At 58.8% G+C, this 22,945-nt stretch overlaps 1 protein-coding gene across 2 annotated transcripts; it reads left to right on the top strand.

The window, feature by feature from the left end:
- Positions 1-436: 436 nt before the first annotated feature.
- SARS2 (seryl-tRNA synthetase 2, mitochondrial) lies at positions 437-20,650 on the top strand. 2 transcript variants are annotated; one of them, XM_044988696.1, is made up of 16 exons: positions 437-706; positions 1,829-1,924; positions 3,354-3,383; positions 4,832-4,972; positions 6,956-7,010; positions 7,967-8,030; positions 11,831-11,936; positions 12,670-12,717; positions 13,384-13,492; positions 15,236-15,281; positions 15,970-16,057; positions 16,845-16,957; positions 17,192-17,285; positions 17,768-17,860; positions 18,485-18,550; positions 19,584-20,650. In XM_044988696.1, exons 1-16 carry the CDS (start codon positions 437-439, stop codon positions 19,698-19,700), a joined length of 1,536 nt encoding a protein of 511 aa, XP_044844631.1. In that variant the 3' UTR covers positions 19,701-20,650. The 2 variants fall into 2 exon arrangements, with proteins under 2 accessions (XP_044844631.1, XP_044844632.1); XM_044988697.1 differs by lacking the exon at positions 437-706 and adding an exon at positions 1,363-1,410 and having other exon boundaries at positions 19,584-20,649.
- The last annotated feature ends 2,295 nt before the right edge of the window (positions 20,651-22,945 follow it).

Below are 22,945 nucleotides of genomic sequence, written 5' to 3'. Positions count from 1 at the left end.
AGGGCTCTGAGGATGGGTCACGGGGGAGTCGTGGATTGGGAGAGTGGTGTGAGAGTCTCTCTGGAGGAGCAGTCCCTGGGGGTGTTGCTCAGGGAGTGGGACACAGGAGGGCTTTGTGGGGGGGAGTCTCCCCCTGCCCTGTGGCAGTGTCCTTGGGTGGAGGGGGGTGGGGTTGCTGGGGATGTAGGGCTGCTGTGGTGGGGGGTGTCTCTCTTGGGGAGGTGGAGGGATGGCTCCTACTCCTGGTCCTTTAGCACCCCTCCCTCCCGTCCCCATGGCAACCAGCTGGTTCCCGCCTTAGCGACCAGTCTCCAGGGGTGGGGCCAGCGCGGCCGATTGGCCCTTCCGCCTCGTCTTGGGGGCGCGCTGCGATTGGCCGGCTCGCGCGGGAAAGGCAGGAGGGGGGCGGGGCGGGCGTGTCACATGACCGGCAGACATGGCGGCGCCCATGGCGCTGGGGCGGGCGCTGCAGCGGGTCCGCGCGTGGCGGGCGCGGCCGGGGCTGGGGCCGGGGCTGCCCGGCGCCGGGAGGCGGCGGAGCAGCGAGGGGGCAGCGGGGCGGAGCCGGCTGTACGAGCACGTGCGGGAAGGGAACAGCGCGCGGCCCCGCCTGGACATGGCAGCGCTGAGCGCCCGGCCCGAGCAGGCGGAGCGGGAGCTGGAGACCCGCAAGGGGCCGCTGGGGCCCCGGGACCTGCGCGAGATCGTGAGTCAGGGGAGGGGCCTAGCTGAAAAGGGGAGGGGCTTGTGGGGAGGGGAGGGGCCTAGCTGAAAAGGGGAGGGGCTTGTGGGCAATGCCCCAGGGAAATGGGTGGGACTTGTGGAGGTGGGAGGGGTTTAGCGGTAAGTGGGTGGGCCTTAGGGCAGGGGAGGGGGCAGGGGAAATGACCAGCTTGGCGAAGGGATTATGGGTGGTTGGGGCAGGTGCTAGAGGGAGGAGGGCCTTGTGGAGAGGGGATAGGATAGGGCTGATGAGAAGGGTTTATAGAGTGGGCAGGGCCTATAATGAGGCTTGTGGGGACGGCCTTATGGGGGAGGATGGGTGGGGGTATAGAGAAATGTGAGGTTTGTGGGGATGGGATGGGCTGAAGAGGAGGGGCTTATAGGGACACGTCCTGGGGACTATAGAGGAGTGGGCAGGGCCTATTGGGAGGGGTCTATGGGGATAGGGGAGTCTACAGTGGATGGGTTTATGGGATATGAAGTGGGGCTTAGAGAACAGGGGAGGGGCCGTTGGGGAAGGGGTAACAGAATGGTGGGAGGTGCAGCTGTTGAAGTGGAGGGTACTGGTTTTCCTTGTGTGCTGCCATCGTCCCTGCCCCCTTCTGGGTGTGATGGCTCCGTCTTTCAGATCAGCCGCCAGCTAATAGGGAGAAGATGGATCCAGATTCCCCAAGCAAAATCAATAGGGTGATCCTGACCTGATTCTGGTCTCTGTCACTGCTGCTCACAGGACTCTGAACAGCAGCCTTGAAATTGACTAGGGCCTTGTAAATTTCCCTGTTGCTATTTCTGCTGTTTGGATAAAGTTCTGAGCAGAAGCAGCAATGCTGCAGCTGCTTCTTTGTGGTGAAGGAGACAGGTCAGGGCAAGGGGAAGCTGGAAGAGGAGGTGGATTTGGGAGGGAAGGGTGTAAGGTCAGGAGGTTAAGTTGAAGAGTTGGATTCAGTGGGGGGGAAGGTGATGCTTTGAATATGGGAAAGGAGGTTAGAGAGGGTTTGGGAGAGCGAGAATGGAAAATGCCTGCTGCTTTGTAGTGTTTGGGGGAGTGACTGTTAGAGAAACCCCAGCTACAAGCACTCACGCTGCTGTTTTCCATCCCCACCAGCTCTCCACGTGGAAGAGACTGGTGAATGTGCAGGAAGAGATTGGAAAACTTGAAACTGAGAAAGAGGAAGTCGCCATTCAAGTGAAATACCTCGTGGTGAGTCTACACAGCAGCACCTGTCCTATTCCCCAAAATAAAAATACTCCCCATCACACAGACGTCACGGTCCAGAACCTAGCCAAGATCCCTGGAAATTACACAGACACTTTATTCACTGTATCCTGGCTTCATGTGCCTCAGCTGCCATCTCCTCGTCCGTGAATGACTTCAGGCCCTTTTGAAAAGGTGCCTGTGTGTATAGAATCATAGAAATGTAGAACTGGAAGGGCCCTCCGTAGGCCATCTAGTCCAGGCCCCTCTACTGTAGCCAGAGGGGATGACATAGTGAACCAAACATCAGGTTTGAAACCCTTGGACTCTCTGGATCTAGAGCCTGGATCCAGCAGTTGATACAAACCTTTATCCTTCCCATTACTTCAAATTATCCATAGTTTATGTTATGTGGATTGTTCAGATGAGACCAGAACATTAGAAACTGAACACTAAAACCCCCATGTGGCATGTTTCTTAAGCATAGGGGGTCAGATTTTCTTCCCCCTCCCATCACCAATCCTAGCTCCCGATCGCTCTAGAGACAAGGGCTTGATTTTAGTGCTGGATGAACTGTATCCATTAGAGAGTCTGTCAAGTGCCTTTTACCAGAAAGCAAAGGACTGTAATTGGGCCCAACTCCTGTTGGCAAAACTCCCATTGACTTCAGTGGGTGCATCTTTCAGTCTGTCGCTGTATGACCTCCTGGGTCGCCAAGGGAGCTCAAAATATGTGACTTTGGACTTGGATGATTTTTAAGCGTGGTCTTTTTATTCCACTTGCTGCTTGTGGGTTTTTCTGCTTAACTCTATGGGCCGTTTGTGCATGTTTTGTCTGGGTTTTTTTTCCTTCAACCTCGCCCCATGCCAAGCACAACTGACAAACCCTGCCCTGCCCCGCACCCCCGGCTGCTCTCTAACCCCGCCCCTGTGGGATTTGTGCTGCTTTTAGATCCATTTCACACTGTGAGTCTTTGAAAAATCCAGCAGCCAGCTCTCTTTGGGCTTGATTCGCCCCCCACGCTGGCGCAAAACTGGAATGACCCCAGGGAAGTGGGTGGAGTTACACTGATGTAAAATTGAGATAAATTAGCAGAGAATCAGGAGCATAGTGTGTAGATTTACTTCTGGGCCCTAGGGTAAGATTTTCTGCTATGCCCCAGGTAGCCCCCTTCTCCCCTGTGTTTCCAAACAGCCGCAGTGTGCAATACAATATTTCCATGTTTAAAACCCCCACTGCTTGTGGCTTCTAACAGCTGGTGTAACTTTCTGTCATCGCAGATGCTCTGTTCAATAACCTTAAGAGAGCAGATGCCGGGGAGCTGTGCTCACTTTCAGACAATCCAGGCACCCCTGGTTTTGTTTTCTTTAGGCCAGACACCCTTCAGCAAGGAAATAACTCTTACTACCTGCTGTTTTTCTTTTTTCCCTCCCAGGAGACCCAGGACAAGAGCACGTTGCAGGCGGTAAGAGCCAGATTTTGCTAATGTAACAATCTGTGGAAGTGGAAGGAAGCGTTAAGTGCACGCTTGACCTCTGCAGATGGGCACTAGAGGGTCGCACACTTCATTCCTTAAGTAGACTGAGCTGTAAACCCAAGGAGAGCAGAATTTTAAGCTGTTGTCTATGATGGGTAAGCAGCAGTAGGGGGCGCCAGAGAGATGTCCACCACCTGCTGCAGCAAACGGCCACACTGGGTCTCTGACTTTGCTCTCACTTAGAGCGCTGAAATCCCGTTTTCCGATTCTCCCCCAAATCAATTGGACTTTGCCTCTAGATGCCTAAAATATTCCCTGAAAATCTGAAATTGGTCAGACTGTAGCAACCCAAATCTGCTTTGATTATCCGTTCAGAAGCCCAAAGGCCTCACCTAATAGTCCAGAAACTGACGTGGGTTTTTAAACTGTGACATTAAGCATGCACGGATCATTGGATTTCTTGCCAGCTACCTGAATCCATATGTATTAGTGGAGCTGTGCGACAGAAAACTGCAGGTGATCACTGGTGTTAGAAGGCTTCATTTTTAGGACTCCGCAGGGCCTGTTTGATCTGTGGCCGCTGGGTTTGGCCCCTCCCTGCTTTTAGCATGAATGTGCTGTTAGCAGAAGGCCTCGTACCTTACAAGCCCTGGCAGGAGCACATGGAGAGCGCCTTAGAAATCCTCCTTCACGAGGAAGGATGGAGGTTGGGGCAACAGGATGAGGCGTGGCCAGGTGGCTTTGAGAGGAAGGCAGGGAAGGGGGGTTAGGGCACTGGCCTTCCTGTGTGACCCTGAGCCTCAGTTCTCCAGCTGTAAAATGAAGATAATACATCTTTTCTATTTAGATTTTAAGCCCTCTGGTGCATGAACTGTCTCTTTTTTTTCTGTCCTAATGCAATGAGGCTCTGGTCTTCATTGTGACCTCTAGGCTTTACTGCAGTTCAAATCACCGATATTCAGGGCTTTAGAGAAGAGAAGGGTTATCTGGCGGTTAGAGCGTGTGATGGGTGTCCTGTGGAATGGTTCCGTTCCCGGCTCTGGGAGGGGACACGTGGATTAGTTGTTGGAACACAGGGCTGGCTGGCCTGATGTCCGAGTTCTGGCCCCAGGTCTGCCGCTGTGTGATGCTGGGCGGGTCGCCTTTCTGTGCCCAGTTTCTAAATTTCCAAAGGGGGCTGATGCTACCATCCCGCAGTGGAGGCTGATGCTGCTTTGAGGTTCATGGTTGAAAGAGGCAGCGGAAATGAGCCCTATAATACAGTGCTGGGTGCAAGCTGTTGGGAAAATCCTGTAATACTCAGAGGCATATGGGCAATGAACCACAAAGAGCACGATAAAACTCAGCCATTGGATACATATCAAGCTCCTTTTTAATCCTGGATCTGTCTGAGACTCATTCCTCCTCTCTATATGCTCATCTGCTCCCCCAAACAGCTTCCCGATTACCAGGTGCTGCGGAACCGAGGGCGGGAAATACGTCACCAGCTGAATTCCCTGTACCAGAAGGAGCTGGAGCTGGATGAAAAGTACTATCTGAAGGCTCTGAAACTGCCGAACTGGACCCATCCTGATGTGGTAAGTGGGGCTGCCAGGTCACGGGACAGAGGGTTGCTGTACGGGTGCACTATAGTCACTCAAGACACTGGGAGGCTTAACATTATAGTTGGTAGGAAACTCTATGAATACAGAAGAGATCTCGGTAAAGCTAGGAGCCTGTAATGGATGTGGATTCAGGCACCCGGGCTTTAGATGTCTCTATGGAACTTTCACCTTATTTCAGTCAAGTCTGTCCCTGAACTTGGACTTAATCAGCTGCTTGTGTGCAAGGGAGGGTGCAGAGAAGAGCCACGAAAGGGATCCAAGGGCTGGAAGATACTTGAGGAGCTCGATCTGGTCGGTGTCCCAGAGTGAAGCTGGAGAGGTGACTTGGTCACTGTGTAGAAATACAGGACCTTCCTGGGGAGAAAGGACCAGGTGTGAGAAGATTCTTTAATCGAGCGGAGAAAGGCAGAACTAGAACCAACGGCTGGACGTTAAAGCCGGGCCAAGCCCAGTTAGAAAGAAGGCACCGGTAAACAGTGCGAGTGGTTAACCATTGGTACCAGTTCTCCAGCTCTGATGGCTTCAGATCCCGACCGGATGCCTTTCAGGAAGACGCATTAGCCAGCCACAAGGGCTTGGACTCAGTACAGGGGTGGCTGGGTGAAAATCTCCACCCTGTGCTCTACAGGAGGTCAGACTAGTGCAGGGTGGCCAACCTGGGGCTCCGGAGCCACATGCGGCTCTTCAGAGGTTAACATGCGGCTCCTCGTACAGGCACTGACTCCGGGGCTGGAGCTACAGGCGCCAACTTTCCAATGTGCCGGGGGGTGGTCACTGCTCAACCCCTGGCTCTGCCACAGGCCCTGTCCCCACTCCACCCCTTCCCGCCCCCTCCCCTGAGCCTGCCGTCCCCTCGCTCCTCACCCCCAGAGCCTGCTGCACACCACGAAACTGCTGATCGGGAGGTGTGGGGAGGGAGGGGGAGGCTGTGATCGGCAGGGTGGCCGGTGGGTGGGAGGCGCCGGGAGGGGGGGAGCTGCTGGGGGTGGGAGGGGGGTGGGGTTAAGGTATTACTACGGCTCTTTGGCAACGTACATTGGTAAATTCTGGCTCCTTCTCAGGCTCAGATTGGCCACCCCTGAACTAGATGATCTAATGGTCCCTTGTTCTGGCCTTTAAAATCTTATTTATCTTCTCTATCCATCCATCCTACGTACACCCACTAAGGGGAGTGTTGCACCTTGCGTAGCACACGGCCGTTCTTACAATATCATGGCCTGACTTTTTTTCTAACGGTGCGGAGCCTCTGCAACTCTAACCACTAGACCCTGCTCCCCTCCCATTAGCTACATTGATTTGTGCCTGGCTCCCCACCTTTAACCAATGGTCTCTCCTCCGCAGAGCAGGGAGTCTGGGTGTGGTTACTGCCAGAAGCCGGGAGGGGAAGACAGGGTGGATCTCTCCAGAATTGCCCTGCTCTGTACGCTCCCCCTGAAGCTCTGATACTGGCCGCTGTCGGAGACAAGATACTGGGCTAGATGGGCCCTCGGTCTGACCCAGTATGGCCGTTCTTATGGTCTTAGAGAACCTAGCCAGTCATACCTAGGGCTTGCCTATTGCGGAAAGGGTGTCTTGGCTCTGATAATACAGGTATAACTGACCCAAAGGAGGGTGTCCACACTTCCTTGTTAAACCGGCTAGAGCACTTCCCCTGCAGATTGTAAATAGGCCCGCTGCATTCTGGGTAAGCATCCCAGCATGCTGTGTTCCACTGCTGCGCGCTCTGCATTGCGGGATTTTTCTCACGCTGCCGTTGGAATTGTGGGACTTTGGGTCGAACGCGCACCCCGGAATTCAGTTAGCCTCTAGGTGGTGCCGTGTCCCGAGGCCGGGTCAGAGAGAGAGAGATCCAGGGAATTGTGGGGCTCGTCCGCTTTGAGTTCGGAGTGCGTTCCCCACGCCTCTCTTGAACCTTTGTGGTGGTCCCATGCGACCTTTGACCTTTCCTTCCTCCAGCCCGTCGGAGACGAGAGCCAAGCGAGGGTGGTGGAGGTCGTGGGAGAGAAACCAGGTAGGAAGCAGATTCTCAGAGGGGGGTTTCGGACCTCGTATATGGAGGAGGGTCACACAGGCCGGCTGCAAAGCCCATCTACAGCTGGCATTTCTGATCCCATCTTCCTCCACCTGGGGGGATCTGGCCCCTGGCTAGCCTTGGTTGTGACCTGCCTTCTCCAAATCTGCCTTGGAGATGGGAACATCTGCTGGGGAGAAGGGGAAAGACCGGCTTTGGCCCCGTGAGCCCCAGGGAACTCTGGGAGCAGCAGCTTACAGGCAGAGAGAGGCTGGGAACGGAGCCCTAGTAGCTGGCTCAGTGGGGTTCTGTGGGTCTTTGGCAGCAGTGTGTGTGTTTTGGGAAGAGGGGGAGACACCAAATATTAAGATGTAGGATGGGAGCAGTCACGCATCATCCCTGTGAGGGGAGAATGCTGACAGTCGGAGTGCGTGGGCACTCATGCATTAGCCGTCTGGGTGTCAGGACTCCTGGGTTCCATCCCAGGCTCTGGGCGGAGAGTGGGGTCTAATGGTTAGAGCAGAACAGGGCTGGGAGACCAGACTCCTGGGTTCTGTCCCCAGCTGTGGGAGGGGAGCGGGATTTAAAGGGTTAGAGCAGACGACGATTGAGTGTCAGGACTCCCGGGTCCTGTCCTGCAGTTGAGAAACAAAACAACTGTGACCGTGTCTTCCCAGCTCTGTCACTGGCTGCCTTTGCGACCTTGAGCAAGTCACGTCCCTGCTCCGTGCCTCAGTTTCCCCCGCTGTAACAGGGGCTAACGCTCGCCCAATCTCCCGGGTGGTTTGCCCGACTGCAAAGTGCTTTTTTGCGCTCTGGATCCTGCGCAGCAGATGCGCCCGGCGAGTACTGTGTCCGTTGAGTTCGGGGAGGGGAAGAGTCCCCTACAGCTGTGACGTGTCTCCTGGGACCCCGTTGTGACTTTAACCCTTTCTTTCCCCTCCGCTTCATTTTAGCTTTTGATTTCAAAGTGAAGGGGCACCTGGAAATTGGAGAGGACCTGGATATCGTCAGACAAAGGTAAGATGCGGGGGGAGGGTTTGTTGTTAGGGCTACATTACGCTGAACTTTGGGTTGAAATCCGAGACCACGGCCTGCCTGATACGTAGGCTTAGGCCGTTCGGCTCTGAGCCCTCCACGTTAAATGCCACGGAGTTCCCTTAAATTCGGCAGAGAGCAAAGCCAGAAAAGTAATCTTGATGCATCTTCCTCCCCCGCCCCCAAATGAGGGACGTTTGGAGACAAATTAAACCCCTCCCCCCAAAGCAATCCAAGTTTGTGGTTCTCAGCCTGCTGTGCGCACCCAAAAGCCACCGTCGCAGCTGGTCCCATGTGCTGAAAGGCTGCAAGGGGACTCCATGCCTTGAATATCATGGCTAGATTGGGTAGTGCGACCGCGGCTGGAATCCCGTGTCCACAATTCAAGAGGGATGTTGGTCAGTGGGGTCAGAGAGGAGCCGCGGGACTGATGAAAGGGTTAGAAAACCTGCCTTAGACTCCAAGAGCCCAGTCGCCGTTTTAGCGGACCGAAGAGAAGGTTAAGGAGAGACCTGATCGCAGGCTCTGAGTGCGGATGTGGGGAGCAGAAACGTGACAAGCGAGGGCTCTGCGGTCTCGCAGACGCAGCTCTGACCGGATCCGTTGGTTGGAAGTTGAAGCTGGACAAATAGCCTGAAATAAGGTGCAAAGCTTCAGGGCCGCTCTAACCCATGCTCCACCCCCATGGGCCACGGAGGGCAGTGAATAACCAGAGCACGGTGCGCTCCGGCCACGTCCCTGGCCCACCCATGCTGTGGGACGGGCCCGTTGCCGGTTGCACCCCACCCGCTGCACAGGGTGGATTCTCAGGGCCATCTCCACACACCGTGCGATTCCCCTTACGCTGCCCGAGGGTCCCGAATATAACTGAGCGTCAGACCCTTGGCGCCTAAAGGGCTGTGACGCGCTAGGCCCCTCTCCAGCGGTTGTACCCTCCTGTCTCTGGCAGAGAGTCAGGTTTGGGGAGACTGAATCTTGCTATCACATCTAGCCCCTGCGCCTGCCCTCAGGGGACCCCTGGGCGATGAGGAGGGGGCTGGCTGCTCTCCCGAGCGGTGGGTGGACTAGAGGGTTGTGAGGTTGAAATTTTCTGCCTGTTGCAGGCAGCAGATTGGAAGGGAGGGGGCCGGATGAGGGGGTGGGAGAGCGAGGGGTAGCTGTTCCCGAGCAGCCCAGTAAGTCAGTTTCACAGCCGTGGCTGTAACGTGCTTGGTTCTTAAACGTCTTGTGTCCTTGGGGGTTTTTGAAACCGGGGTGATGGAGGCCAGAGGCTCTGGATAGCTCAGGCAAGGAACAAGCTCAGGTCTCCTGCGGGGTGAAGTAACAAGGAAGACGTTGTGACCTAAGGACTGAGGCACGGGAATCCGGACACCTGGGTTCCATTCCTGTCTCTGCCACTGACATGCTGAGTAACCTTGGGCAAGTCACGTGCCCGCTCTGTGCCTCAGTTTCCCCCTCCCAACCCTGACCTCAACCTGTGAGCTCCTTGGGGCAGGGACTGCCTCTGCAGGGCCCTGGTTTCAGTGGGGCTCCTATCTAATCGGAGGGAGCTGAGGATTGATTGGCCGGGGGCTTGCCTTCGAGTGGCGCTGAGCGGATGACCTCAGCGTTGCAGGTGCTGAGCACCTGTGAAAATCAGGCCCTGGGGGGCTGCTGTCTACCTGGGGGAGAAGAGAGCAGAAGCTTAGTCCAGGCAGGATGTCAGATTGGGGCTTGTTTGACCAGCTGCGGATCTGGCGCTTTAATGCCCAAGTGCCACGCGCTGGACCATGTGTGTTACATGGCTCGTGTCCGTAGGGGATGCGAGTCTGTTAAGAGCCAGATCGAGAGGCCTGGCCCGTAGCAGCTTGTGATTTCAGCACTCCAGGTGCCTGGTTCGGTCCCCCCGGGATGTGTCCCAAAATGGCAGCTGTCAGACACTGATTCTTGGGAACCTGCCTCTGGCCTTTTTGGTGGTTAACAGTGTGATCTGCCCTGGCTAAACTGGAGCACACAGCTATCAGCTGACATGGGGAGACCGGTCCCATTGGACACATTCATGGAAGATCCTAGGTCTGAATTACAAAGAGGAAGTGGGGTCTAGTGATTAGAGCAAAGTGGGCCTGAGTCAGGACTCCTGGGTTCTGTACCTGGCTCTGGGAGGAGAGCGGGATCTAGTGGTTAGAACCAGGGGGATGGGGTCAGGATTCCTGGGTTCTGTTCCCAGCTCTGGGGTGGGAGTGGGGTCTAGTGGTTAGAGTTGGCAGGGATGGGAGTCAGGATTCCCAGGTTCTGTTTCTGGCTCTGACACTGCCTTGCCGTGTGAGTTGGTGGCAAGTCCCTTCACCCCTCTCTCTCTCTCAGTTCCCTCCTCTCTGTGAAATGGCAAAGATCTCAAGCTTCACCACCCTGAATCAGCCCTTCTAAAAACCCCACCCTTGAGAGGCTGGGATGTTCTATTCTCTCCACTTCCCAGGTGGGGGAAACTGAGGCACAGAGTGAGGCAGTGACTTGACTGAGCTGTCTGGGGGATTCAGAGGTTGGACTGAGGATAGAACCCAGGAGTCCTGATGCGCCCCCACACCCCCGCTCTAACCACATCAAAGAGGAGACCTGCCTGGTCCTCAGGGCACCGTCCAATAGGCGCGTTGTTCTTGTAGCCAGGGCATCAGGTGGCACTAAAGTGATCAGCCAGCTGCTGTTTCCGGACGCCTCAGGGGCCGTGAGGTGCCGATCAGCTGTCGCTCTCTCAGTGCCCATTAGCTGATTGCTGACGCCACGGCCCCCTGCAGAATGGAGGGGCCATAAATGTTGCATGAGCTGCCTTTCTCCTCCTTGTTGTTCGGCTGTGGGCCTCGGGCACTTTCCGACATCAGGCGCGGCTCCCCTGCCACCCCCACTGCCCTCGGGCGGGGCGCTGGCCCGTCATGGAAAAAGGCTCCTCTCTCTGCGTCCGCGCGGGCGTCACGGGGCTGGCGCCTGTGTCCTGGCTGCGTGAGTCAATTTCTCTCCCTCTTCGAAATGCTCCCCTGGCTCCAGGAAGGCGGGAGTGAGTGGAATTACTCCAGAGGCGAATCTGGCCCCTTTGTCCATTAAACGGGACAACAGCTCTCCAGTCCTTCGCCCTTCACCCTCGGATCGGCACAGATTCCCCGTGATCGTCCGGGCTGACCCTGTGTAGCCCAGGCCAGAGAACGGCCCCAAAGCCGAACTTTTAGCAAAACAGCCACTCTTGATTTAAACGTTGTCCGTGATGGAGAATCCCCCACGACGCTGGGTCAGTCGCGCCAATGGCTAATTCCCCTCACCTGTAAAATGTATGCCTTATTCCTATCTGAATTTGTCCAGCGTCCAGCGATGACGACAGGTTAGGCCTGTCTCTGCTGGACTGAAGAGCCCGTTATTAAATAGTTGTTCCCCGCGGAGGTACTTGTAGACAGCGGCCAAGCTGCCCCTTAAACATCTCTTTGTTAAGCTGGGTAGATTGAGTCTCTCGCTATACGGCAGGTTTTCCAAGCCTTTGATCGTTCTCTGAGCCTTCTCCGATTGCTCAACGTCCTGGAATGGTGACTGACAATCTGAAGCTCCCCACGACCCCCCACTGTGAGGTAGGGCGGTGCTGTTATACAGCTGGGGAAACTGAGGCCAGGAGAGACTAAGTGACTTGGCCATGATTGCACGGGGAGTCAGTGGCAGAGCTGGGCTCCGGGTTAGGGCTGTGCCCGCTGCGCCATGCTTCCGGGAGCATGTTGCTCACTGGAAGTGGCTTGAAATGGTCTCTCTTCCTGTCTCTCCCCATACAGGCGCCTCTCTCACATCTCAGGCCACCGCTCCTATTATCTCCGAGGGGCTGGAGCCATGCTCCAGCACGCCCTCGTCCAGTTCACCGTCAGCAAGTTGGTGAAACAGGTACTTCCGGCCGTGCGGCGTGGGGGCAGCATGATCTAGTGGTTGGAGCAGGGTGCGAGGCGTCTGGGCTCTCTCCCCAGCTTTGGGAGCAGAGTGGGGTCTGGTGGCCTGGAGTCAGGACTCCGGGGTTCTGTTCCCAGCTCTGGAAGGGGGGTGGGGATCCTGGGCTCTATTTCTGGGCTTGGGGAGGGTGGGAATGGAATCGAGTGGTTAGAGCAGAGAGTCAGGACTCCTGGGTTCTGCTCCCAGCTGTGGAAGGGGAGGGTGGGGCCAGGAGCCAAGAGTGCTGGGTTCTATTGGGAGGGGAGTGTTGTCCAGTGGTTAGAGTAGTGGGGAGGGAGGGGGAGATGGGGGAGGAGTCGTCATCCAGACTGCTAGGTTCTGTTCCAGACTGTGCCACTGACTAGCCCATGTTTGAGGGGGTGTCAAGGATTCGGTTCATTAATAGGATTTTGAGGCTTTCACCTCTGAGTTGCTGCTCCATGCCCCCCCTCGGATAGACCCTGTGTCCAGCGTTTGGTCAGTCTCAGGCCAGCTCCTGCCGTCGGCAACGCCAAACCGCCCCCAGAATTCAACCCCCTGGTCGGCAGCTTCTGCAGAGGCTGAATGGGGTCACAGAGCCCAACCCCCCGCCGGGGTCCCTGCAGGGCATGCTGGGAGAAGGGGAGGTCGCCCTGGGTCCGCTGCTGAGCGCTGGCCTGTAGGATCTTCTCCTTTCTCTCTCCCCGCCTAGGGCTTCATTCCCATGGCCGTTCCCGACCTGCTGCGAGGAGCCGTGTTTGTAAGTGCTCTGGGGACGGAGCCCCGGCCCCTCCCTGCCCAGGAACACGGACGTCTCTGATTCCCCCCCCTTCTCTGCTGGCCTTGGCAGTAGGGTCTCCCAGAGGCCGGCTGGCTCGGTGCCGTGTTCCCAGCGCTGGTCCCCGACTCCTCTGTCCCCGTGTTCCTGTTACAGCTTGATCCCACCTGCCCCCAGCCCTGGGATCCCAGTGCCGCTGGCTCCCGGCCCCTGTCTGCATTCCCAGCAGTGCCCATTCCGCCCCCCGCTCTGCGATGCCAGCTCCCAGCTCCCGGGCACCCACCCCATCCCCCAGCTCTACATTGAGAGTGGCAGCTGGTCCGACTTCCCCCAAGCCCTGTATTCCCAGGGTCGTACATTGCTCCTCCCCGTGTTACTGGTGCTCCCCGGGGGTCTGCCCACCCTGCTCCAGGCCCTGGCGGTCTCCCTCGCTCTCCCTTTCTCCCAGGGCCGTGGGTCCATCGGCCGTGCAGAGCGTCCCGCCACCTCTCGGAACCTGGAGTTCGGGAGGGAGGGAGGAAGGACAGGTGTGGTTCTGGATGAGCCGACAGGGTGGCCACCCAGGACAGGGGGTGCGGGGCTGGGGTGCTCTGCCGGAGAGCTGGACACCACGGAAATAACCAGGGCTTTGTAACCGCTGCCCTCCAGGAAGGCTGTGGCATGCAGCCCAACGCCGTCCCGTCCCCGGTGTACAACATCGACCCGTCCCGCTTCGAGGACCTGTGCCTGGCTGGCACCTCCGAGGTCGGCATCGCAGGTGAGGCAGGAACCGGCGGGCCGTGTCCTTCCTCCGCTTCCAGCTGTGACACTGAAACGCGCTGTGCCCCAGAGGTGGCCGCATTTCAGCGGCGCTAGTGGGGATGGGGCAGAAGGGCCTGGGTCAATGTGAGATGAGGTCGGTCTCATCCCTGAGCCCCAGGGGGGGCCAGGCCCCGGGGCTGATGTCTGATCGTTTACGGTTCCTGCGTTCGCTGCACCTCCGACCCCACACCAGTGGCGGGGCGTATTACCCCTTTAAGGGACCAGCTGGAGCTGGCAGCCGGGGTGCAATCACGGCGCGCTCTGCTCCAGACTGGGGCTGTGTGTAAACGGGAAAAGGAAGCTGAGCAAAAGAGAGAAGGGACCAGACCTAGGCCTGGGAAAACCTATTTTTCAGTTGTAAGTTTGGAGTCTCTGGGGCCAGGCCCTTAGAAACTGGATTAAGCAGCTTCTTTCCCGAGCTCCTCGAACGCTCCGGGAGCTAGGAACTCCACCGGCACCGGCCTCTCCGCTTAGATCTCAGGCCTCCAGCTGGCACCTTCATCGGGGCAGGATCCCACTGTCCTCTTCCTCCCGGCGGGGGGCGTTGAGTTCGTCTGCCCTGAGCTGGGAGCTGTCATTCCCAGCTCTGACGGAGCTAGCAGGGTAAGAATAGCGGTGTGGCCCCTCCCCTCCGAGACCCCAGGCACGTCCTCAGACTTTCCCCGACTCCGCTCCGGCCACACTTTTTCGCACGCTCACATGACCGGAGCGAGGGCAGGTATGTCCCCAACAGAGCACTTAGACACCGAGCGGCCGTGCCCACGCTACGTGGCTTCCTTCCAGGCGTCTCCGAGCTCCGCCGGGTCCTCAGCGCTCGGGTGCAGCCGGGGGAATAGCAGGTCCGCCCGGCCATGCCAATGCTGCCTTCGTTCGTTTTGAGGCCGGGTCTGTCACGCAGTGGCCGGCGGACGAACGCCGTCCCGTTTCTGTGCCTGGTTCCTTGTGTCTTCCGCCAATCCCAGGGGGGTTTCTCCAGACGTTGGTGAACGGCCTGGGTATTACGGAGTTGGGTACCTCTGCCCCAAGCTCCGGCGTAGCCTTAACCCTCCGGCTGCCACGGATCCGCCTGCAGCTCAGCCCCCGCCGGGCTGTTCCTTCGGCCCAGTGGCTAGTTGCGGCCTGTTTATTCAGAACAAAAGCGCTCCAGGGGGAACATCCGGGAGGGAAAACCCAAACCAGGAACCGCCAATGCTCACCCGGCTTCCAGCTGGCGGGTCTCAAAGACCTGCGGGCACCCAGCCGGGCCTGTCTCTGGGCTGGAGCATGAGTGACCCTCTGCCCTAGGCCAGGGCGGGCGCTTTGTGCTGTTCCGAGTGCAGCGTGTGCCAGGGCCTTTGAGCCAGGGTGAGCAGCCTGTGCCGGTCCCCATGGTGGTGAGGACGGGGGGGACGTTCATTGTTTCATGGGGGGGGGGGGTTACATTAATACTCCCCCGTTGGCGTTAGATCCTGCAGGGAATGTGTTTTATCTCCTCCGCTGAGCCAGCAGGACGGTCGCTAGCCAGCCCAGGAAGAAATCTCCAACGCTGATAGAGGGGGCTCTGTCTAGTCCCTGCTTTCTCCAGCCGTCCAGCAGCGCAGGGGCCTCGCTCTCGTTTTTGCTGGACCCAGGAGAAGGGCTTAGCATGCCTGGCACAAGGAGGGGGCCACCCCATCGCCCTCTTCTGCGCCCCTCACTGAAATCCTCCCCCCTTTTCCAGGCTACTTCATGGATCATGCCGTGAATTTGGAGGACATGCCAGTCAGGTAATAACCTTCCACTTGCTCAACTTTGTTTTTCACAATCGGCTTCTTCCTTCCTGATCTGTCTCTCTGCTCCCCTCCCAGCCCCGGCCCTGTGCCTGGCCCTTCCGTGCAATCCCACCATGCTCAGCGCAAGAGCCTTCTCCCCCGCAGCGCTCGCCGTCCCGGGCACACACCCCGTATTTCACCCACCCTGGCGGCTCTCTGGCTCAACCGGAAGCGCGCCTGCACTTGGTTTCTCTGTCCTTCCGGTGTTGTTTATTCCCTGCCAGGGGCTTGGGGACTCTGTGTAAAGTAAATTCTTGTTGTATTTTGCTGGAGGGGAATAGAACCCAGGAATCCTGACTCCCAGAGCACCTACTCTCCCTCACCCCCACACTCTAACCACTAGACACCACTCCCATCCCAGAGCCCGAAATAGCATCCAGGAGTCCGGACTCACAACTTCCTTCACTCCCCAGCCTGCCCCAAGACCTCACTCCCGCGGAGTCCTGGGGTTCTGTTCCTGGCTCGGAGTCAGACAGGGCAAAGCCTGAACTTCGGTGCCTCAGTTTCCCCACTCTGTCCAGTGGGGTTAATGATGCTCACCCCCATGGCAGCTGTGGGGTTTCTTTCCCCCACCCACCCGCGGAGAGGACTGGAGCAGTGGGTTTAATTTCATGGCCTCTCCTGTCCTTTTCCCCTTTGCCAGAACCGTGTGTTCCAGCACATGCTACAGAACCGAGACGGACACCGGCAAGGAGCCCTGGGGGTTGTACAGAGTCCATCAGTTCACCAAAGTAGGGGTGCTGTGTGTTCCCTTGGGGAAAGCAGGAATTGCGGGGCCAGGGGGAATGGGAGATTGGAACCCAGGAGTCCTGGTGCCCAGCCCCCCCACTCTAACCACTAGACCCCACTCCCCTTCCAGAGCTGGGATAGAACCCAGGAGTCCTGACTCCCAGCCCCCCTGCTCTGACCACTAGATCCCACTCCCCTCCCAGAGCTGGGATAGAACCCAGGAGTCCTGGTGCCCAGCCCCCCACTCTAACCACTAGACCCCACTCCCCTCCCAGAGCTGGGATAGAACCCAGGAGTCCTGACTCCCAGCCCCCCTGCTCTAACCACTAGACCCCTCTCCAAGAGCCACGGCCACGTTCCCCTTGCTGATTTGGGGGGAGAAGGTGAGCAGAGAGGTGCTTAGTTTCCATACTGCATCCTGCTCTGGGCTGCTCCAGCTACTGGCCGAGGGGGCTTATCTGTGTCGGCACCTGGACTGAGACCCTCTGTCCTGCCCTAGCCTCTGACCCGATGGGGGAACGGACCGCCAGCGCCTCCTCCCCGGGGCTGGATCAGAACCGACACCCTCTGGCCCGACCACTCCCCACCAGCCTGGCGGGACATTTACAGCAGGGTGGCATTCCAAAATCCCAGCCCCAGGGGACAGGGTTGATGCAGGTCGAGGGGGGGGACGGCCTGGGACCCCTCCCCAGTAAAAGGCCCGTGGGACGGCGCGAGGAGCAGCACCCGGTACCAGGCAGAGTGGAAGCGGCTCCTCCCGCCTGACGCACCAGTTTCCCTCCCCCCCAGGTGGAGATGTTCGGGGTGACGGCGGCGGAGAGCGGGGAGGAGAGCGCCGCCCTGCTGGAGGAGTTCCTCGCCCTGCAGAAGGAGATCTTCTCCGAGCTGGGCCTGCACTACCAGTGAGCGGGAGAGGGGAGGCTGGGAGTTCTGCAAGGGAAGCTATGGGGCGGGGTGGGGGGGCGCCCCCACAAGGGTTACCCTTCTGGCCTCCTTGGCGGCTCAGGGCCGCTTCCCTGCTTGTCTGGGGAAGTCAGCACCGGCAGCCCCAGCCCTGCTCCAGGCTAGGTGCCCCGAGTACGGGGATTGGTCCGTAGCTCCTGCCACCGCCTGCCTGATTGGTCTCTCCGCGGCAGGGTCCTGGATATGCCCACCCAGGAGCTCGGGCTGCCCGCCTACCGGAAATACGACATAGAAGCCTGGATGCCCGGCAGGGGCAAGTATGGTGAGGTGAGAGCCGCCAGCTGGAGCGGTGGGCGTTGGGGGGCGGAATCCAGGTGCCAAGCGAGCGGCTTGTCCAGGGGATCTGGGGTGAAGGGGGCAGCCCTGGCTGAGATCTCCTGCTGCCCCATGTGCCTTGGCTCCCTTAGGTTAGAATCCCAACCGCAGCGGCTGTCCACCCTCATGCTTCAGGGTGCGGGGTGGATAGCCGTGGGAAGGGTCAGGAAGGAGATATCAAATCACCTACACCTCTAATGCAAATGCCCTGGGAGGGTGGGTCCATTTGTGATGACTGGGGGGAGTGGGGTGGAGGCACCAGGCCCACTGGTCTGTCCTGGGGAGGCAGGGAAAAGGCGGGGGTGGGGAGTGGATTGGTCTGGATGTGGGGACACCCTAACTCCTTTGGCGGGTCACGTGACTGCTTTTGTGTGTCACATGACTGCCGTCCCCCAAGCCACTTCCCGCCACACGGCCCCTCTTCGCTTCCCCAGATCTCCAGCACCTCCAACTGCACTGACTACCAGAGCCGGCGCCTGAACATCATGTACTACGACCGGACCGGGCAGCTCCACTACGCGCATACGGTGAGCGCCCGGGGCGGCAGGGAAATGGGGAACACGCGCGCGCACCCCAAAGGAGAACCCTAGGGGAGGAGGAGTGAGGGGCGTTCCAGGCGGTTTCACGGGAGCCTCAGATCTAGCAGTGGGAGACCTAACAGAGCCTGGCGCTGCACCTCAGCCCTGGGCGAGGGGTCACTGTATAAACGGCCCCCACGCCCCACCCCAGAGGTGGCTGCATCTCAGCCCTGGGTGAGGGGTCCCTGTATAAACGGCCCCTGCGCCCCACCCCAGAGGTGGCTGCATCTCAGCACCAGGCGAGGGGTCCCTGTATAAATGGCCCCTGTGCCCTGCCCCAGAGGCAGCTGCATCTCAGTGCCAGGCAGTGGATCCTTGTATAAACAGCACCCGGCCCAGAGGGGGCTGCATCTCAGTACTGGGTGAGGGGTCCCTTTGTCTGTCAGGTTGGATCGTGCAGGGGGAAAGTTGCATGTTAGTTAATCCGCCTGCCTTGGGGGCGAGCAAATGGGGTTGATTCTCATGGCTACAGGTCCCGGAGCTGCTCAGGAGGCCGGTAGAGGCAGGTCACTGGCTGGTGAGCAGCTGTGGGGAGGGTGGGACTAACCCCGTCATTCACTCTGTTCTCCTCAGGTCAACGGCACGGCCTGCGCCATCCCACGGGTGCTGATCGCTCTGCTGGAGTCCAACCAGCTCCAGGTGCGCTCCCGTCCCACTGGAGGGGACGTCTGTACCCCGTGTGCCCTGCGTTCGGCTCCTGGGCTTGGCACCTCCTGGCCCTGGGGGCAGCTGTCCCCACCGGGGCTGAAAGTAGCGGCTGGAGCTCCAGGCCCTTTAAATCTCCGCCCGAGCCCAGCCTCCGGCGCTCCAGCGGTGCTTTAAAGGGCCCAGGGCTCCCCGCAGCGGCTGGAGTCCTGAGCCCTTTCAATCACCGCTGCGGAAGCCGGTCTAGTCCGGCACGGCGTACTGGCTCTTGCCGATATGCCGTACCGTACCATACCGGCTTACTCTCACCTCTGGTCCCCACTGACGAGCAGCAGGGCGGAGGGGGCTGGCCCCACGGCCCGGGGAGAGAGGGCAGCGTTGTCGCAGCCTCGGTTTCTCTGCCCCAGCCTGGAGTAGAGAAGTGGGGAGGTTCCCCCACTGGAACGGAGCCAGGCTGGGGCTGAGTGTAGCAGGCACTTTCCCGGTTCCCGTTTCAGGCGGGACGGGGCCGACCTCCTGCATGGCACGGGCCGTTAAGCGGCGCCCGGAGATCGCTGGCCTGCGCTCGCAGCATGGGGCAAGCCAGAGCGGTGGTCCCCGAGAGCAAGGGGCCCCCAGTGCCCCTGCACGTGCAGGCAATCGAGGAGGGGAGATCTCCCCAGATGATCCCTCGCTATGGAGGACAGTGGGGTGTGGGGGGGAAATCCCCTTGTCCCAGCTGAGCCGGGGGAAAATTCCTCCCTGCCCCCTTCTCTCCGTCAGCTGGGGAGCAACCCAGAAAATCAGGGTGGCTCAGCAGTGCGGGCCCCATTCCAGAGTAGATTTCCCTCCCCCCGCACCCGCCCTGAGATCCAAGTTTTTTGGGGGGACAGGGAGTATCCCTCTGCCCAGGCGGACGGAGGCCCGGAGCCGGGGTGGTGGGGTGGGCTCCAGATGGGAGCTAGTGGGTCATATCTTCAGTCACCGCTGTTGTTTAGCCATGTGTGTGCTGTGTTTTAACTGCCCCCTGCCCCGCTCCTCCCCCCAGGATGGCAGCGTCCGAGTCCCCGCGATCCTGCAGCCGTTCCTGGGCGTGGAAACCATCGTCAAACCCAGCTACGCCCCCTTGAAATACATCGGGCCCAACCAGCCCAAGCGGCGCTGAGCCGCCTACCGGGAGCGGCCGTACCGGGGACCAGCCGTCGGGGATCCCAGCCGGACGTAGACGAGACGCGCGCACCCCGGCAGCGTTCAGAGGGGCCTTTCCTGGCTCTGAGCCGCACCTGGCTTGTGACCTGTCCCTTCTCCTGCCCCCTCGAGTTGGTCTGCGCCACCTGGATGGGGCCGAGGTGGATGGGGTCTGAGGCGCTTCAGAAACCCCAAGATCCTTCCAGCGCTGGATTGCGCTGCCTGGAGCCAGACCCCAGCACTGGCAAGAGGCAGGGGGCTGTTTTCTCCCCAGGACTCCTGGGTTCTTCCATCAGTAACCCCTGGCGAGGGGGAGGAGAGATCTGGCTTTCAGGCCTTTGTGGGGGCATGCTGGGGCCATGGCTAGATTCATTCCCCCCTTAACAATTCCCTCTCCACGTCCTGCTCTGCGACCTCCCTGCCGGTGGAGCTGGTGGCTGACGAGATCGAGAGCTTTCGCCCCGCGGGCCACCGGTTCTCATCCCACTCGGGCCGGCGCTGGCTGCGGCGTGCTCCCATCGGCCAGCCCTTCGGAGACCCTGACGTGAAACGAGTTTGCCGGGTCTCAGCCCAGTTCCCCGGTGGAGCCGCGTCGCACAGAGCAGGATCGGCACCGATTCTCGCCGGCTGCCTCAGCAGACAGGCAGAACGGGCCATGGAGACTGGTCTCTCCCCTTGGCCGCAGCCAGGGTCCCCCGGGGGCTGTGGCAGCCAAGCAGGGGGGCAGCGTGTTCGCCCTTGCAGCTGCCCACGCTATGGGTAGGGAGAGGGGGATTCAGGCTCCCTGATGGGTCGCTGGACTGACTGCAGGGGGGCAGGATCCCAGCCAAGGAGGTCAGAGGGGGAGGGACATACCTGAGTGGGGCAGCTGCCAGGGTGGGGCATGGCCTGCCTAGAGTCGCCAATCAAGGGAATGAGATTGTGCCACCCATTAAATCTGCAATTGAAAAAGGTTTTTCTATTCTCAAGGGGTCATTGCTTAAAACACAGACTGGTTAGGGAGGGGACTGGGGGGGTCCAGTGGGTTACAGCAAGGGGGGTTGGAAGTCAGGACTCCTGGGTTCTCTCCCAGCTCCACCACTGACTCATGACCTTGGAACAAATCATTTTGTTTCCCACTGTGTGGAACAGGAGTCACCCCTCCCCTCCTGGCTTTGTGGATCCTCGGCCGAGCCTTCCCCAGGCAGGGGGGAGGATAGTTGGCCTGGAAGGACCTGACCCAGCATCTCCGTTGACCTCCGTGTGCTTTGGATCAGCCCGGCCAGTGCTTCTGCACCCCCTGCTCCTCTGTACTCCAGCCGTTATTCCACGGTGGAGAGCGACTCCTGCAGGACAGGGCACTTAGGGGGGTGCGGGGTACTGGAACAGCTCTCCTGGGCAGTGGTTTCCCTGCCTTCGGGGCAGGATCTGACCCTTCGTGATTGTACAGAACTGCTGTCTGCCACTGAGAGGGTGGGGTGGGGTGCGACAGCTGCTTATGGATGGACTGTTTACCCAGCACTGAGATGCAGCCACCTCTGGTGTGGAAAGGTGGCAGCTGTTTATACAGGGATGGCTCCCCCGGCGCTGAGATGCAGCAGCCTGTGGGGTGACAGCTGCTTGTAGACAGATAGTTCACCCAGCCCTGAGATGCTCCCTCCTCTGGGGTGGAAGGTGGCAGCTGTTTATACAGGGATCGCTCCCCCTGGGCTGAGATGCAGCTGCTTCTGGTGTGGAGCGCAGCGGCTGAGCAGTGCCGACTGCTCAAAGAACAACAGACCCCGGTGTGACTGGATTGGCGGTAGCCACGCTGGGATCCCAGAGACGTGGTAGGACAAATCTGTTTTGTCCATCACCTCTGCCCTTGCTGGCCAGTTTCAGAGAGGCGAGTAGTCCAGGTGCATGTGAAAACCTCCTAACAGCTGCTTAGAAATTTGCCCTGCTGCCCGGTTTGATGCGTCGTCCCCAGGGCGGCTTGCAACCCTTTATGCCTGGCTCTGCCACAGCGAGGCCAGCGGTGTCGCCGAAGGCGAGCCTAGAACAGCTGCCAAGTGCCAGTTCCCGGCTGCGCTGAACAATAGCGAGAGGGAACGGCCCTGGCCCCGTGTACATTTATGATCCCTCGCGAGGCGCTCGGGCCAGGAGCCAAATTCCTCAAACTCGGCTGCCAAAGCTGGGCCTGGAAATGGGTCGCGATCCCCCTGACTCCTGCCCGCGGCTCAGCGCTGAGTCTGAGGGGAGAGCGCCCCCTAGAACGGCAGCGGGGCCAGCCCTGGCTGCAAGGGGAGAGCGCCCCCTACTGCACCCCCACAGCGTCCCCTAGGGTTGAGGTCAGCACTACAGCCGGGTTTGTTTGTTTTTCTTTGCAAATAGTCGTTACCCCCCAAAAAGAGCATTTTTCAGGGCACCAAAACGATTCGTAAATTTGGGTTGAATTTGGCAAATAGTTTTGGCTGAAAAACTGGACTTAAAAAAAAAGTCTAATTAGCGAAATTTCTAAACAAAACAAGTAAAAAAAATCGGGTTTTTGGTTTGAACGCAGCGTTCGATCCAACACACAAACAGGGATGTTTAGTTTAGTTTAGTTTTTTCATTTTGGTGAGAAACCAAAGCAAAATTCATTTTTGGCTTGAACCCACCTGATTTTTTTTTCCTGATTTTTTTTCCGGGGGGGAGGCCCCAAACCGACCAATCATTTGCTCAGCTCTAATCAGCACTGATTGCAGGGGGAGAGCGCCCACTACTGAACCTCCCACTGCACGGGGGCCAGTACTGACTGCGAGGGGAGAGCGCCCCCTAGTGCCCCACTGGGGTCAGTGGTGACAGCGAGGGGAGAGCGCCCCCTAGTGCCCCACTGGGGTCAGCGGCGACTGCAAGGGGAGAGCGCCCCCTAGTTCCCCATGGGTCAGCAGCGACTGCCTGTGGTTCACCCTACTGCATCTCCTGCAGCACTTTCCACAAGTGGTGGACATCATCGTGGGTCTCAATTTCTCCCACCAATTCAATTAGAAGTGGTGCTAATCAGGCCCTGGATGAAAGCAGTTGCATAACGTTGCTGTGAGTTATTCGGTAGCTCCTTCCCCCGCCCCCGAGCCAGCTGCACCTGGGCCCTGGGCGAGCTGAGCAGCTGCCACGTTTCCACCCAGAGGTGGCTGCATTGTAATGCTGGGGGAATGAGCCTTATCCATGCAGCCTGAGAACCTATGACGCTGATTGTAATGTACTTTGTTACGGAGTCACTCT

The sequence above is a fragment of the Mauremys mutica genome, chromosome 15 (assembly GCF_020497125.1).
Source record: "Mauremys mutica isolate MM-2020 ecotype Southern chromosome 15, ASM2049712v1, whole genome shotgun sequence".
NCBI classification, from domain to species: domain Eukaryota; kingdom Metazoa; phylum Chordata; order Testudines; family Geoemydidae; genus Mauremys; species Mauremys mutica.
The sequence above is the reverse complement of the archived record's forward strand: the minus strand, read 5'-3'. Positions and strand labels throughout refer to the sequence as shown.

Bases quoted from the DNA above. Each gene is read 5' to 3' on its own strand.
- SARS2 (XM_044988696.1), top strand. From the start codon at position 437: ATGGCGGCGCCCATGGCGCTGGGGCGGGCGCTGCAGCGGGTCCGCGCG. The intron at 4,973-6,955 runs GTAAGTGGGGCT...TCCTTCCTCCAG, and splicing joins ACTGGACCCATCCTGATGTG to CCCGTCGGAGACGAGAGCCA. The intron at 17,861-18,484 runs GTGAGCGCCCGG...TGTTCTCCTCAG, and splicing joins AGCTCCACTACGCGCATACG to GTCAACGGCACGGCCTGCGC.